This window comes from Brassica oleracea, chromosome C1 (genome assembly GCF_000695525.1).
Source record: "Brassica oleracea var. oleracea cultivar TO1000 chromosome C1, BOL, whole genome shotgun sequence".
Classification (NCBI taxonomy): Eukaryota; Viridiplantae; Streptophyta; class Magnoliopsida; order Brassicales; family Brassicaceae; genus Brassica; species Brassica oleracea.
In genome coordinates this window covers 7,123,031-7,137,185 of record NC_027748.1, presented here as the reverse complement: position 1 = coordinate 7,137,185, position 14,155 = coordinate 7,123,031, and the positions used below count along the sequence as shown (strand labels likewise).

Below are 14,155 nucleotides of genomic sequence, written 5' to 3'. Positions count from 1 at the left end.
GTTTCGAGTTTTAAGTGAAAAGTGATGTTTTAAAAACTTAAGCTTTTAGCAACATACGGTCCACAAATTTCTGTAAGAGCTGTCAATGGACCCGACATATAAAGGTTTTGGCTTTTTGTGAGGAAATGAAGCCAAAGAGAGAATCAAGAGGAGAGACTACGATTCACTTACAATAAGATTTCTCAGCTTTTCTAAGGGAAAGGCTAAACCTATGGACTTGGCTCTTCATTTTCCTTCGTTGATCAAACAAGAATTCACGAGAGCCAATCATCTTCACGTTCGAGGTAACCGATTCTTCTTACAACATCATAATCTTGTTACAGTAGAAATATGAGTTTGTTTCAGTGCCGACTGTTGTAGCTATCTTAAAGAGAGAAACATTAGGAGCTGAGAGAAGCAATTTTCCTGTGCAGCTTAACTGAATTTACACAGATTTGCAGATTCTCTTTCGACGAGCTTTGGGCAGAGTTTTTCAAGAGCAGCGTTTGATGGTGATAGAAGAAGCTGGCATGGAGAAAAGGCTTGGTCTTCCTCTTTAACTTGGAGATCAAAGAAAGGATATGTTGTTTGTTGCAAGAATCCGTCTGATGATGTACAGAGCTTAGACCCGAGTAAAGCCAAGCAAGAGGAGATCATTTCTCTCTTCAGACGGATTCAAGCTTCCATCTCCAAAGGTGAGGAGTCTCAGGGAACTGATGAGAAGAATGGACTTGCATCTTCTGGGAATGAGTCGCTGAGTAAAGCTATTCTTGACGTTCTTGAGAAACCAAGAGATAAAACTGATGGTAATCCAAACTGTTTTGAGTTGAATCACAAATCCATCTTCTTGCAAATTAGTTAATATAATTGACTTCTGCAAAATGTAGGAGATGCTGGTGTAAGGATAGAGCCACCTAAGAAACAAGTAGCTCGGCCACCGTCTAGTTTTGCCAAGAGATCTCCTACTAGACCATCTGCTCCAGGTCAAAGAGGTAAGCTTCCAATAACAAAGAGCAGTATGGAAGAAACAGAGAAGGAAGAGATTGAAACTATGAAACTTGCAGAGCTCAAAGAAGTTGCAAAGAACAAAGGACTCAAAGGCTACTCAAAGCTAAAGAAGAGTGAGATTCTCGAGCTACTCAGATCCTCCTGATTTTAAATTTTCAGTCCAATTTCTCTCTGATATGTAAATTAGAAACAACAGATACGGCTTGGAGTTTGTTTAAAGTAGATAAGAGTTTAAAACTGATAAAGATAACCTCCAAAAAAAATTGTTCATATCTCGAGGGTACTTAAGGATTCTACCACCACAACAAGAAAGCCTTATCATCCAGAATCGCGAATTATAAGAAGAGCCAACACCACAAAACAGAATGAAAAGAAACAAACTCTTCAACCAGTGATGTTCTGAGACTTGTTGAGGATAACACCTTCGTACTTAACTTGGAACCACTTCATGGCATCATCCTTGGTAACTCTATGCTGGATCCCAACGCGAGTCTTGCACCTACGGCGACGTGCAACACGGTATCCCGGGCGTTCAAGAACAACATAGAAGTCCATTCCATAGATACCCGTAGAAGGATCGTACCTAAGACAAAATAACAGAATAATAAGAACATTACTCTATCCCAAAAAAAAAACAAAATAACTTTGAACACAAACACTAACTTGATTCCAAGATCAATGTGCTCCTGGATACCGAATCCAAAACAGCCAGTGTCACTGAAGTTCCTCCTCAAAAGCTCGTACTCCTTGACTTTCAAGCCACTCTCAAGAAGCTGCATTGCCTTGTCTCCTCTCACGGTGACGTAGCAGGCAATCTTTTCATTACGTCTAATACCGAAAGACCTCACAGTGTACCTCGCTGTTTACAATCAAACACATACTCTAAACTCTCAAAAAAAATTCACATAAAAACATATCATGAGAGACTCTAAACAGAATATGTTAAGACATACCCTTGGAGAAGACAGGTGTTTGACCACTGAGCTGTTCCAAAACCTACACAATTACACCAAAACCCCTCGATCAACGATACAAATATAAAGGCTTTATATCACTTACTATGACTAAATCCATTTCCGATGATGCTAACAAGTAAAAGTCTCAAACTTTTCTACTTAGTGAGTATCACCTTGGAGGCACGGGTGAGACGATCACCACTCTCACCAACGGAGATGTTGAGAACGAGCTTCTGAACTTTGATATCCCTCATTGGGTTCGAGAGCTTCTTCTCTGACGCCTGCATCACAAATAACAGAATATTACACCAAAAAGACTTAATCTTTCGAATGGAAACATAAGGAGGAAGCAGTCAAAGGTACCATTCTGAGGATTAAGGGATGCAAAGTCAGAGGGAGATGAGCAAAGAGAGTGGCAGAAGAACAGCGCCGGCTGCGTTGGGGCAATTATATGAAGTTATTTTAGGGTTTTACACTATGACGAAAGTACCCTTGGCTTCACTTAATTAGGTCAAAATTATAATAAAACAAAAAAAAAAAAAAACTCCGTTGCCGGGACGCGAACCCGGGTCTCTCGGGTGAGAGCCGAGTATCCTGACCAGCTAGACTACAACGGATTGTTGTCTTCTCAAACAAGTGAAGACTATATAGAATGAGCTTTTATGGAAATATTGTTACGAAACAGTAGCTGAGTGACAGAGAGTTTCTCTTCTCTTAATGCAGAAAGAGAACATTTCTAGAGATGTCTTTGTAAGAAAGTGAGACATAAACAAACCATTTCATAAAATTTGGTAATAACAACAAAGCAGAAGCATTAAAAAGGAGAAAGGAAACAAAAAGAAAAAAGAGCAACAGCCACTTAAACTACAGAAACTCCAGCCCTCCTCTTCTGGTAGACTTTGGGGATCTCTTTTGAGTAAAGATTCTTTCACCTTCTGCTCAAACTTTACTATATAAAAATCTCTGACTAAACTCATTTACAGATGCAGTAATAATAAAGCAAAAAGAGAAGATTTCGTTCTTTGTTTTAAACAAACATTTTTAAAAAAGGACAAAAGAAGAAGAAGAAGATACAACTGAGTGGCTTTTCTTGCAGGCTTGGGGGAAGTCAGGTTGTAGAGAAGCTTGTCTTTTTTGACCTTCATTCCTGGAACGAGTTTTGAGGAGGCAAAACCTCTAACTGTGTCCTCCACGTGCCTTCAACTAACCTTCTTCTGGCTCTGAGTAATGGTACAATTATATATAAAAAAGTTCTTGTCTTTTTGATCGTTTGTTTAAGTTCCAGACTGATTCAAGAAGCTTAGACCCAACTGCCTCTTGATATGGTCTGGAATCAACTTGTTGACCAGCTCAGGTGAAGCTCCAGCTACCTCTTGTTTGAAGTTGAAGAGCGGCGGGAAAGGCCGTCCGTTTGGTAAACGGGCATTTGGTTCTCTCAGCTCATCAAAGAACGGATGTGCACAAGCTTCAAGCTAACAGAAACAAAAAAAAAATACTATTCAGCATTTCAGTTTAGATTCTTAAGAGACAAGAAGAGGTTTCAAGAGAAACAACAACACTCACCGCTGTGCATCTAAGACTTGGAGAGTACTGAAGCAGCCTTGATGCAAAATCAATGGCTTCTGGAGGCATCCTTTTGTGGAAAATCTTGTGCCAAGGATGTGCCTTTATCTGCGGGAACCTAAAGTCTGTGTAGTGTGGATTCATACAACGGATCTCTTCTCGAGTTGGTGTACCAAGAACCTGTTTCCAACAACCTTGCACAGTGAGTATTTGTAGCCAATGAATTTAATTTTGCAAAATGTCATTGTTAGAGATTCTTACTTTGATTATTTCAACGAGCTGATCCACAGCATTTTCTCCAGGGAATAGTGGCTGCACTCATAAGAACACAACACCATTACAACGAGTCCTAACAAGGGGAACAAAAGAAGGTGACTAATGAAAAAAAAAGTTGTTTACCTGACCAAGAAGAAGCTCAGCGAGAACACAACCAGCAGACCAAATATCAATGGAAGTTGTGTACTCAGTGGCACCGAATATAAGTTCAGGTGCACGGTAGAATCTTGAACATATGTAAGAGATGTTGGCTTCACCTTTAACCTGAAGCAAAAGTAAATTTCATCAAGTAAATCACAATATCAAAATGAACAATACTACAAGTTTGAAAGAGTTTATATGTTTTGAAATCTTACAAGCTGTTTCGCACTGCCAAAATCACAGATCTTCACTTGATGAGTAAGAGGATCAACCTGTACAAAAAAAAAACAGATTAGCAAATAAAAGAAAACAAGAGAAGAAAACACACAAGAGTTTAACACATACCAGAAGATTTTGAGGCTTTAGATCTCTGTGACAAACTCCAGCAACATTGTGAATGTAAGCAAGTCCTCTGAAGATCTGACCCAACAAAAAAAAAAAGATTTAATATCTATATCGTTGTGAATGTGAAAGCTGTGTTGTTTACCTACCTGGTACATATAGAGTTTAACATAAACAAGCGGCATCCTCTGGTTAGCAGTGCTGTAATGTTTCAGAACTCGGTACAAGCTCTCAGGGACATACTCCATAACCAAGTTCAGAAACAGCTCGTCTTTGCTCGTGGTCGAGAAGAAGCAATGCTTCAAACAAACAACATTCGGATGGTCCATCACACGCATCAGCTGAAGCTCTCGGTTCTTGTACCTCCTGTCTTGCAAAACCTTCTTTATCGCCACGGTTTCTCCAGTCTCCAGACACTTCGCCTGGAACACTATCCCGAAGGAGCCTGTACCGACAACTCGCTCCGCCATGTAACTTATTGTCTGTTTTGGTTCTCCGTTTTTACCACCGATGGTGGTGGAGATTATGTGGCCAGTGACTTGGTCATGTCCATCAACTACAGCAGCCGGCGGCATCTCCTGCAAGAAAAATACATTGATTCCACTTATAATTCAAAAGCAAAAAATAATAATAATGCTTGTCTGAGAATCAAAAGAATAAAGAAGGAAAGTTTAACTAGTCAAAAAGATTGGGTTAAGGAATTAGCCGTTACAGAAAAAAAAAATATATATATATATATATATAGTTTTTTTTGTCACGCGAGAAGTAAAGTACGCAAAGGAGAAACGCATATAACAAAAACAAAACAAAGAATGAAGCTAGTTTCCAATTATGGATCTAGTAATTAGAGTACAAACTAGATCGATAATCATGAATCATCCATCCACACATAAAGATGCTTAATTTACACATCTCAGGAGATAACAAATCACTCTTTTTTCCTATTCAAGTAAAAAAGCTAAAGAAGAGTTAGGTAGCTAAGCTAGTCCAGTAAGAAAAAAATATTTCTTCTCAAAAGTAAAAACATTTAAGCTCAGAGATCTCAATGGTAACTCGAAAAGAAATTAACTTTTGACAAACCCAGAACTCGAAAACCATTCAACTTCAAGATAAACTAACTATAGATTCCTTATCCGAAAAATAATCTGTAAGAACAAGATTCTCCGACCAAAGCTGTTTCAGCAAAGACCACTAACTAACAGGGTAAATTATGCAGACAAAACAAAAACAGGATCTTCCCTGAAAAAACAAGAGAAAGAGGGAAACAAAAGTAGCTTACCCTATCGTCAGCCATGACGTTAGAGGCGCAGAGAAGAGCAGAGAAGAGCAGAGAAGAGAGTGTGAGAGAGAGAGAGAGAGAGAGAGAACAGGGTTGAGAGAACAAATGGATTTCAAATAGTTTGGTTGGTAATGATCAAATGTGGAGAGAGAGAGAGAGAGAGATGAGAAGAAGAAAAAGGAGAGAGAAAGAAGAACAAGGCCATGTGAATCCAGCTCTCTCTATCTCTCTTTTTATTTCTCTCTCTCTCTACACTTTCCGTTTTCTTCGCCATCTTCTTTCGTTTTTTTTGTTTATCAGGTAAAGTTACATAAACACCCTCAAGTTTGCTGTCTAATTACGCAGACAAATGACTATTCTCTTTGTGGAAATTTCGTGATCAAAGACATCAATGTTGTTGTCGGTCAAATTTCGCTAGTTTTGAGTTCTAAATTGGTATTTATGATGCAAATAAAAATGTTGGATGCTAGAATTGTCGCATTTTCATAACTATAAGACTTTAAATCACTATTTAATCGTAAAATTATCTTTAAAAATTATTGGCAACCCCTACGAAGAAACACGTCGAAATGTAAATAGCAATAGTCATGCATTTTACATAAAGTTGGTTATATGTGCCAGATATGTGTTCTAAAACATCTATATTTACAAATAAATTCGAAGTTAACAAAAACCTGTAAGATAATAAATAAATACTAAAGTTAGAGCATGATGAACTGGAACAAAATTGTCAAAGATCCAAGTTTTGACCATTTGGTGGGAAAACTTCTTTTTATACAGTTGATGCAAGAAAATAGCATTTATGTTTCGTTGGTCTTAGCTTTTTAATATTTTCTAATTTTATAACTAAATTTTGGACTTGTAATGTCTTTCATTATTGTGTGCCTCTACTTAGGCCTAGAACTTTTATCCGATATCCGAATTCGATCTGAGATCCGATCCGAATCTGATTCGAAAATCCGGATATTCGTAGAGACCGAATCCAGATCCGAATAGTAAAATATTGGATCCGTCAAAGTCGTATTCAGATCCGGATATCTTAATTTTTTAGTCTGGATATCCGGATCTGTAAGTTTTATTAATAAATATTTAAAAAATAGTAATATTCATATATAAAAAATTAATTTTATTTAATATATTTTCATTTTTATAATAGTATATATATTTTTATGTAAATTTTGTAATATTATACATAGAAATAATTAAAAAATTATATATATTTTTTTTAAAAAAAATTATTGTTCATATTTTATATATATTAATATTATTTTTTATTTATTTTAAGAATCCAAGTCCGGATCCGGATATCCGCCGGATATTACAATTTTTAGAAAGATATTCGACATCCGGATATCCGAGAACCCCGGATCCGGATAAGAATAATAAAATTATGAATCTACTGGATAATGATCTAAATCTGATACTTTAAAATTATCCGGAAACCCGATCCGTCCCAGGCTCTACCTCTACTTACTGTGTTTGTTTATTTTCTTTATATTTGTTTCTGGAAATATCAATATTAAAAAAAAAAACAATGATGATAATGATAGCACTACTAGCATTTGCAGAAGACAACAACAAAAATATTAATTTAATTTTCTTTTTGATCAATTATGCATGGGACATACATACTTTTGGCGGTATAGATTTACATTACAAATTTATGTATTTTCTTTAGGCGCAATAATTCATATATTAATATATATGTATGTGTGTGTGTTATCCCATCCCAGCAACCAGTTTAAATGCATACATTCGGTTTTTTTTTTTTTTGAACTGCATATACATTCGGTTTTAGATGCATATTTCTGTATAATAGCTTGTTAAGATGCTCATATGGGTTCTTCTTAAACGTGAATGAACTTTGCAAAATAATGAAATTCTTGTGATGTTATAACTTCATATCAATTATATATTTTTAAAGAATCATAACTTATGTCTTTCATTTCATTATTCTCAGTGTGACGAAAATAGAGATACCTAAACATACGATACTGTTGTATTTGTACGGAATAAACAAAAATCTCTCGATTCTGTTATACGATGCTGGTGCTGTTAGAAAAATGAATCAGAACAAAAGCAGTCTCACTTGATAAGCTTTTGGGTTGATTTTAGTTGATAACATATTTTATATGAAATAACGGAATGAATAAACGTTTAGATAAAAATGATTACTATGTTTTGTCTTAAAATCATAAATTATAAAGTTAATACTCTTATGTATGCGAAAGCACGATAACGTGCACCATGTGACCTCTGGAGCCAAGGTGGAGAACGAAGAACTAATAATTTGCATAACATTTGACTATATGTAACTTAACAAATAATAAGATTACATAAAATGAGAGGCATAAATAAGTATAATAATTTTTTAAAATGATAATTGACTCGAATGAAAGGTAACACAAATTCCTAAAATGAAGTTCCTTTTTTCTTAGGTAACATATAACCGTTGGCAAAAGACGAGAAGAAAAATAAGTCAGTAGTAACACTTTCGCAACCTCTTCAAGCTAGCATATTACTTGCCAATTCTTCAAGCATCCCAAGTTGTTTTCATATCATCTCCATAAATCTGAAGTTTTGTTTCTCCGTTAACCTCGCTTAAGTACTAGTTTTACATCATTTTAAAATTGTATTCCGAGTGAATATAACTTTTAGAAATTTATGAAATACGAAATGATAAGATTAGTAGGTGTTGAAACTCGGTATATATAATAGATTATGAAAATGGTGAAGACAGAAGGATTTGACTGGTGGGTTGGCAGTCGGTGGAATGAAGATGGGGCTGGTCAAAGCTTCAAACTTATTTTAGTCAAACTTCTTACATCTCAGCACCAACCACTTTGCATCTCTGTAATCTTTAATAGTATTAAAAACAGTGACGGTCTCTGCTGTTATCGAGCGACGAGCGTGAAACCCTTGCAGTGAACTCGTCATTATCATGAGTAATTGAGTGTACTGACCATTGTTTCTCACAATAAAAACATAAGCCCACAATGACTCGTTGATGACGGGCTTTTTAATATGGGTCCATATATTTATACAACAGAAAAAAAAATACAGGGCCGAGAATAGTCGTAGCACCAAATATTTTGCTGTGTGTGTTATGATGCCCCTTCAAATTATGTTGCAATCTTGAGGTTCTTCCATACAAACGCATTGAATGTTTTGCGGTTTCGGTGAATCTACTGTGTTTTTCTTTTGGAAAACGGATATTTTCCCGAGTTGTTTTGGTATAGTTATAACAATTCATAATCCACATGTTGCAGTGTAAATCGAGAGCCTGAAAAATAAACAATGGCATCTCACAATTTCTTTATCTTGAGTATAGGCTCATCGCTTTAGTAAACACTAGTATAGATGGCACGGGCATTTGTTTTTATAACTCTATACATTTTTGTTTTAATAATTTGCAATGGAAAATTTTATTTGGAGGGTTATGTAATTTATAGTGGAAATAAATGTTATTGATAGAGTTATATTTACTGGTAAACTTAAAAGGAAAATTGAAATTATGTTGTTTATATTACAACAGTCAATATGCATGGACACAAGATGAAAGTTATATAGTAATCTATTTAACAAAACCAAAAAATAATCATTACATATAAAAATCAAGGCTATAGTAAAAGCATATTTTTGCAAATAGTTGACGTTAATATATTTTATAGTCTTTTTTCCTTTATATGTATTTTTTCGTGTAGTATTGTTTTCCTAGTACTCTTTTAAGTTTTTCTTCTCTTATACTATACTTGCAATAAAAATATATATTTTTTTCTTCTTGTGGTGATTTTTAAATTTCGTAGGGGCTTCAGACGGTTCTCTTTTCCTTAACTATTGCTACTACACCAAATAAACATAGTTCAACAAATCGAAATTGATTTTGTCCATTTAAAAAATGTTATTAAATATCTTTTTTGTCTTTACCTTTTTCACTATGAAGTATGTAGCTTTTATCAATATCTAAAAAAAGAAAAAAGTTATAAATAGATCAAAAGAGTGAAAAGTTCATGAAAAGTAAACTAATTTGAGAATGAGAGTTTGTGTGTTTTTAGTTTCACAAACCTGAATTTGATTTTTCATCCTCCAATTTTGAGTACGCTCCGACCTATCAATCCATAGCATATTCTTGCTCATTCAGTTAGAAAAAAAAAATATTTTGAAGATTATTGTTGTGCCACTGTTTGGTGAGAAGCTATTTCGATCTTCATCTAAAATTGTAGATTTGCACTATGAGTATTAACATTAGAAGTTTTAGATAGATGAGGTTAGAAGTTGAAATCTCAAAGAGAATCAATGGAGCTCTATTGCAAGAAAAGGTAACTTACAATTTCTAAATGAGGTACAGTTGAATTTAAATATATTGCAACGTGAGTGGGTTTCAAAGAGAGGGTGTAGTGGGATTTCATTTTGTAAAGAAAAAGAAATTAATAGAAAAAATGTATTTGATAATTTTTTTTTGAATTTTTGTTTTACTTTAAATTGTAAAGTAATTTCTATGTATTAAATTTTTGTTGGTTAAATTACTTGTGTTTTACTAAGAGATGTATAAACGAGACCTACTTAAATGGACATATGTATTTATAGGCCCAAGAGGTAACTAACTTCGTACATCTAAACTCCAGCCCAAACCCAACTAAGACTTCTCGGGAGTTCACGGACTTTCTGACGTTAGCGTAAAACACGATCCAATCATCCATATCCGTAATAAACACGATCCACAGCCACATTCGAGGTTAATTGTCAAATGTTTAGTAATCCAGCTGTCTATTTATTGGTTTACGATTGTTACATCATTATGGAAACATGAGTCGATGTATCGCTGACCAATCACTACTTGTATCTTCTTAGCTTATCAGATTTAAGGAGATATAACTACGTTATCATTTACATCATTATCGTACCAAATGGACCATCTAACTTCTTTTCATATACTACTATATTATAGTATGATATCTCCCTTGCTTATAATAAACTCTTGATCAGACCGACCATTGCATACATTGACCTACTAATCCACCGACTCTCTTCAACAACAGTTTCCGAAAATTTGACTTCCGTTTAAAAGAGACTAATTAATTAGATTTTCTTAATTAAACCATTTATATAGTTGAATTAATTTACGTTCCTATTCGATAAGCAGTTTGGCGTATAAACACTTGCTAATTTCACGCTTATTGTTTTCTGTCGACACTATATAGCTGGATTACGTAATTTCCGTGTGCTTTTCATGTAAAGACAACAACAAAACGTTTCATGTGGCAATCCAACGGCTGTGATTTAACTCACAGCTGTTCTGTTCAAAGTACGTGGGGCCCAAATACAGACCAGATAGAAAAGAAACTCGACACCACTTAAAATAAGCGATCGTTATAACTCTGACACGTGTAGAGAAAATCTAGTAACCATCGCTTTGAATTAACAGCCGCAAAAAACAATGATGTCAGCTCTGCGCCACGTGGATCATGTTGTGTGGTAGAAAATGATATGTTTACATGAATTAGTAAATCTACGATCTAGATTCGTCTCGAGACCCCCAACTTGACCCACTCATATAGCTGGTGCTAATTGTCTTTCCCTACGATTAATCAAAGTTTAAACATTGTTGTCCCTACGAATAGTTGATTTTTTATTCCATAAGATTATTAACAACTAATAGGATTGGTAATACTATTGTTAACACAAAATACAAATTCAAATGATGCCATGGAAGATTTTTTTAAGCTTCTGGTTGCTATGAATCAACCAATTATATTGCGATTTAGATTTAACATCACTTTAAAAGCCTTTTAATATAGGGATAATTTGAAAAATACTCTATTAATAGTTTATATTTTGAAAAGTATACTTTCTTTTTTATTTTTTGAAAAATACATTTTATTAAATATGAAATGACATTTTTATCCAGATTAGATATTACTATAATAACAATATAAATTCAAAATTAATAATAATAATGATGCTAATAATTCTCTATTTCTATAAAGTTTCTCTTTCGTTCCATAATTCTATTTCAAAAGCATTGTTGCACCTTAGCTCTTTGTCTCTTTTCGTTTGTCATTAGACATTAGAGTGTGTACATTCAAAAAAATAACATGATTCTTGATCCTTTGCGTGTTGAATGATATTTTACTCGTTTGTGATAATGAGTTTTGAAATTTATCAATATCAAAACAAAAGAAGCTAGAAAATGTTGATCTGCAAAGGTACAATAAACTCCACTATCGACTTCTTGCAAGTCTTTTAGAGTGGTCTTATTTAGATCCCTACGTTGTTTTCTTGTCAAACAAATCTCTACAAGTTTGGTCTCTGCTTTTTATCAATGTATTTTATACAGTGGTGAAAGAAAGAGATAGTTTGGTAACTCACGTAAATGAAAGCCATAAAAGTGATTCACATTTTTTTCATGTAATCCATTTTAATACCTGTAGACTGTATGTAGGTGTATCCGTAAGTAATATATATTATATTTTGTATCTTCTCTATATAGAAAGGACCATTTAATAAAGCTTCTCATATTGTTGGGAAAAAATATCATGAAGAAGACTACAGATGACATTCGCTTGTTCTCTTCTTTTTTTATCAAAAAAATAAATATGCAGAAATATTTAAGAAGATATTCTGTAGATATTAAAAAGATTTTTGTTTAGATCTTTATCTTGTTTTTAAATAAATTGTAATGATATAAATTGATGATAAAATAAAGTATTCAGATTGGATAATTTAGTAAATTCATAAGTACAGTGCATTTTTCAAAAAACTTAAACCATGGTGTAATTTTCAAATTAAGATCTCATATAAATGTATTTTTATATGTCGGACATGAGCTAAACCTAGATAGTAGGTTCACGGCAAAGCCTATATCAGGCCGTGTGTGAGTTACCAAGTACATTAAAGCTCATATGGCACTGAGATATGACATTTCGGGACCTAGGACATCTTCATCGTTCATTTTGGGACGAAATGGATCAGTGTCCAGACCGAGAGATCTCACGACCATGGGACTGGTCAGAGGATGACAATCGACCATATTAAACATCTTGAATACCTTTTCTGTATATGTCATTTGATGCACAAGGATACCATCATTTATGTACTCAAGTTGTAATCTCAAACATAATTTTGTTTTCCCAAGATCTTTCATCTCGAATTCTTTCTTAAGGTATTCAACCGTTTGAAAAATCTCTCCAGAGGTTCCTAGGATATTTTAAATCATTAACATATGCTTGTATACTTAAGTTCTCGAGAACCTGTTGCATTTGACAACTCAATACCCTCTGGGACTTTTATATATACCTCATTATCCAGTGGACCATACAAGTAGGCGGTTTCTATATCCTTTAACCGCAAGTCTATTTTTCTTCTTTTATGGCCATACTTGTTAGGAATCTAAATGTTTGTTGTATCCACCACAGGGGAGTATGTCTATTCATAATTGATTCCTGGTCTTTGTGGAATCCTTGTGCATATGGTAGTGCCTTATATCTTGCTATCTCGCCATGTATCATTTCTTTCACAAAGACTCGTTTTGTCCAACTGGTTTCATATCTAGAGGTGCCCGAACTATGAGACCAAAACCTCTCTTTTCTTAATGAACTTAACTCCACGTCCCCTTTCCATTTGATCTAATCTGATTCGTTGAGTGCACTCATGTATGGATGTGGGTTCATGATCCTCATTCATTTCATAATCTCAAGTGCTACACTGCATGCAAATATATCATCAATGTCGACATTCTTTCTCTTGTTCCATTTGTGTCCCGGACATGACATAACTTATTGAGGTTTCATTATGACCTTCAGTACCCTGAAGCTTGACGTTCAAAGCCTCATTGTTAGGCACCTTAGGTACAACCATTTTTATATGGTTTCCTCATCCACGGCTGTGGCTTTTAAGTTTGTCCATCTTAGGATCGACTATGTCTAGGATTCCCTCGTCCACGGATTTATTAGCAACTTTCTTTAATATCCGAGGGATCTTATTTTTGGAACTTATTAGTCTACCACGTTTTCAAACGTGCCTTAGACTCAGTAGCAACTTGAGTGTGTCCTTCTTGAACATCAATTCTTATTGGTGCATTAGCAGCTGGTATATATATGTCTTAGTCATTCTATTCGGGTCAGTAACGGAATCTGGCAATTGTTTAAGCTAGCTTTTGTATAATCTTTTGGACTTCTAAATCTCATTCTTGAGTCCGAGGATCTTGCCAAGATATGGATGTTTGATTCCATGATATTTCTTTTACCATTTTACTATTATCTCCCCCTAATGATTGAAGTTTGGATTCATTGAAATGTCAATCCGCGTATCTGGCCTTTAAACAAATCACCCGTAGTTGGCTCGAGATACTTTAAAATCGTGGGGAAATCAAATCCAACATATATCCCCATCCTCCTTTGAGGTCCCATCTTTGTTCTCTGTGGTGGAGCAATTGGAACATAAACGGCATAGCCGAATGTCTTTAGATGGGAAATGTCTGGCTCGTGACTCGTAAGCAATTGTAATGGGGAATATCGGCCACGTGTCCCCATGCTGAGACCGTAAGTCTCGACCTCATGAGTAAGGGTCGAGCTATGAGCTGTATGCGTTTCATAAATGATTCGGCCAAGCC

The 14,155-nt window shown here is 34.8% G+C and overlaps 3 protein-coding genes and 1 non-coding gene across 6 annotated transcripts; 1 reads left to right on the top strand and 3 right to left on the bottom strand.

Annotated features, from left to right (window-relative positions):
* Positions 1–46: 46 nt before the first annotated feature.
* On the top strand, positions 47–1,227 carry LOC106305237. Of its 2 annotated transcripts, XM_013741624.1 has the most exons (4): positions 47–284; positions 441–785; positions 867–971; positions 1,044–1,227. In XM_013741624.1, exons 1-4 carry the CDS (start codon positions 212–214, stop codon positions 1,130–1,132), a joined length of 612 nt encoding a protein of 203 aa, XP_013597078.1. In that variant the 5' UTR covers positions 47–211; the 3' UTR covers positions 1,133–1,227. The 2 variants fall into 2 exon arrangements, with proteins under 2 accessions (XP_013597078.1, XP_013597071.1); XM_013741617.1 differs by having other exon boundaries at positions 48–284; positions 867–1,188.
* Positions 1,215–2,411, bottom strand: LOC106305253 (60S ribosomal protein L11-2). 2 transcript variants are annotated; one of them, XM_013741642.1, is made up of 5 exons: positions 2,307–2,411; positions 2,117–2,224; positions 1,941–1,983; positions 1,651–1,846; positions 1,215–1,570 (listed from the first exon to the last, which is right to left on the bottom strand). In XM_013741642.1, the coding sequence occupies exons 1-5, from the start codon at positions 2,307–2,309 to the stop codon at positions 1,372–1,374; spliced, it is 549 nt and encodes a 182-aa protein (XP_013597096.1). In that variant the 5' UTR covers positions 2,310–2,411; the 3' UTR covers positions 1,215–1,371. The 2 variants fall into 2 exon arrangements, with proteins under 2 accessions (XP_013597096.1, XP_013597087.1); XM_013741633.1 differs by lacking the exon at positions 2,307–2,411 and having other exon boundaries at positions 2,117–2,230.
* Positions 2,412–2,487: 76 nt separating this feature from the next.
* On the bottom strand, positions 2,488–2,560 carry TRNAE-CUC. Its single transcript has one exon. It is a non-coding gene; the product is annotated as a tRNA-Glu (tRNA).
* A 142-nt stretch (positions 2,561–2,702) lies between these two features.
* LOC106305226 (shaggy-related protein kinase eta) lies at positions 2,703–5,785 on the bottom strand. Its single transcript, XM_013741608.1, has 8 exons — positions 5,545–5,785; positions 4,415–4,843; positions 4,269–4,343; positions 4,139–4,195; positions 3,906–4,046; positions 3,768–3,818; positions 3,507–3,686; positions 2,703–3,415 (listed from the first exon to the last, which is right to left on the bottom strand). Exons 1-8 carry the CDS (start codon positions 5,557–5,559, stop codon positions 3,218–3,220), a joined length of 1,146 nt encoding a protein of 381 aa, XP_013597062.1. The 5' UTR covers positions 5,560–5,785; the 3' UTR covers positions 2,703–3,217.
* Positions 5,786–14,155: the final 8,370 nt, after the last annotated feature.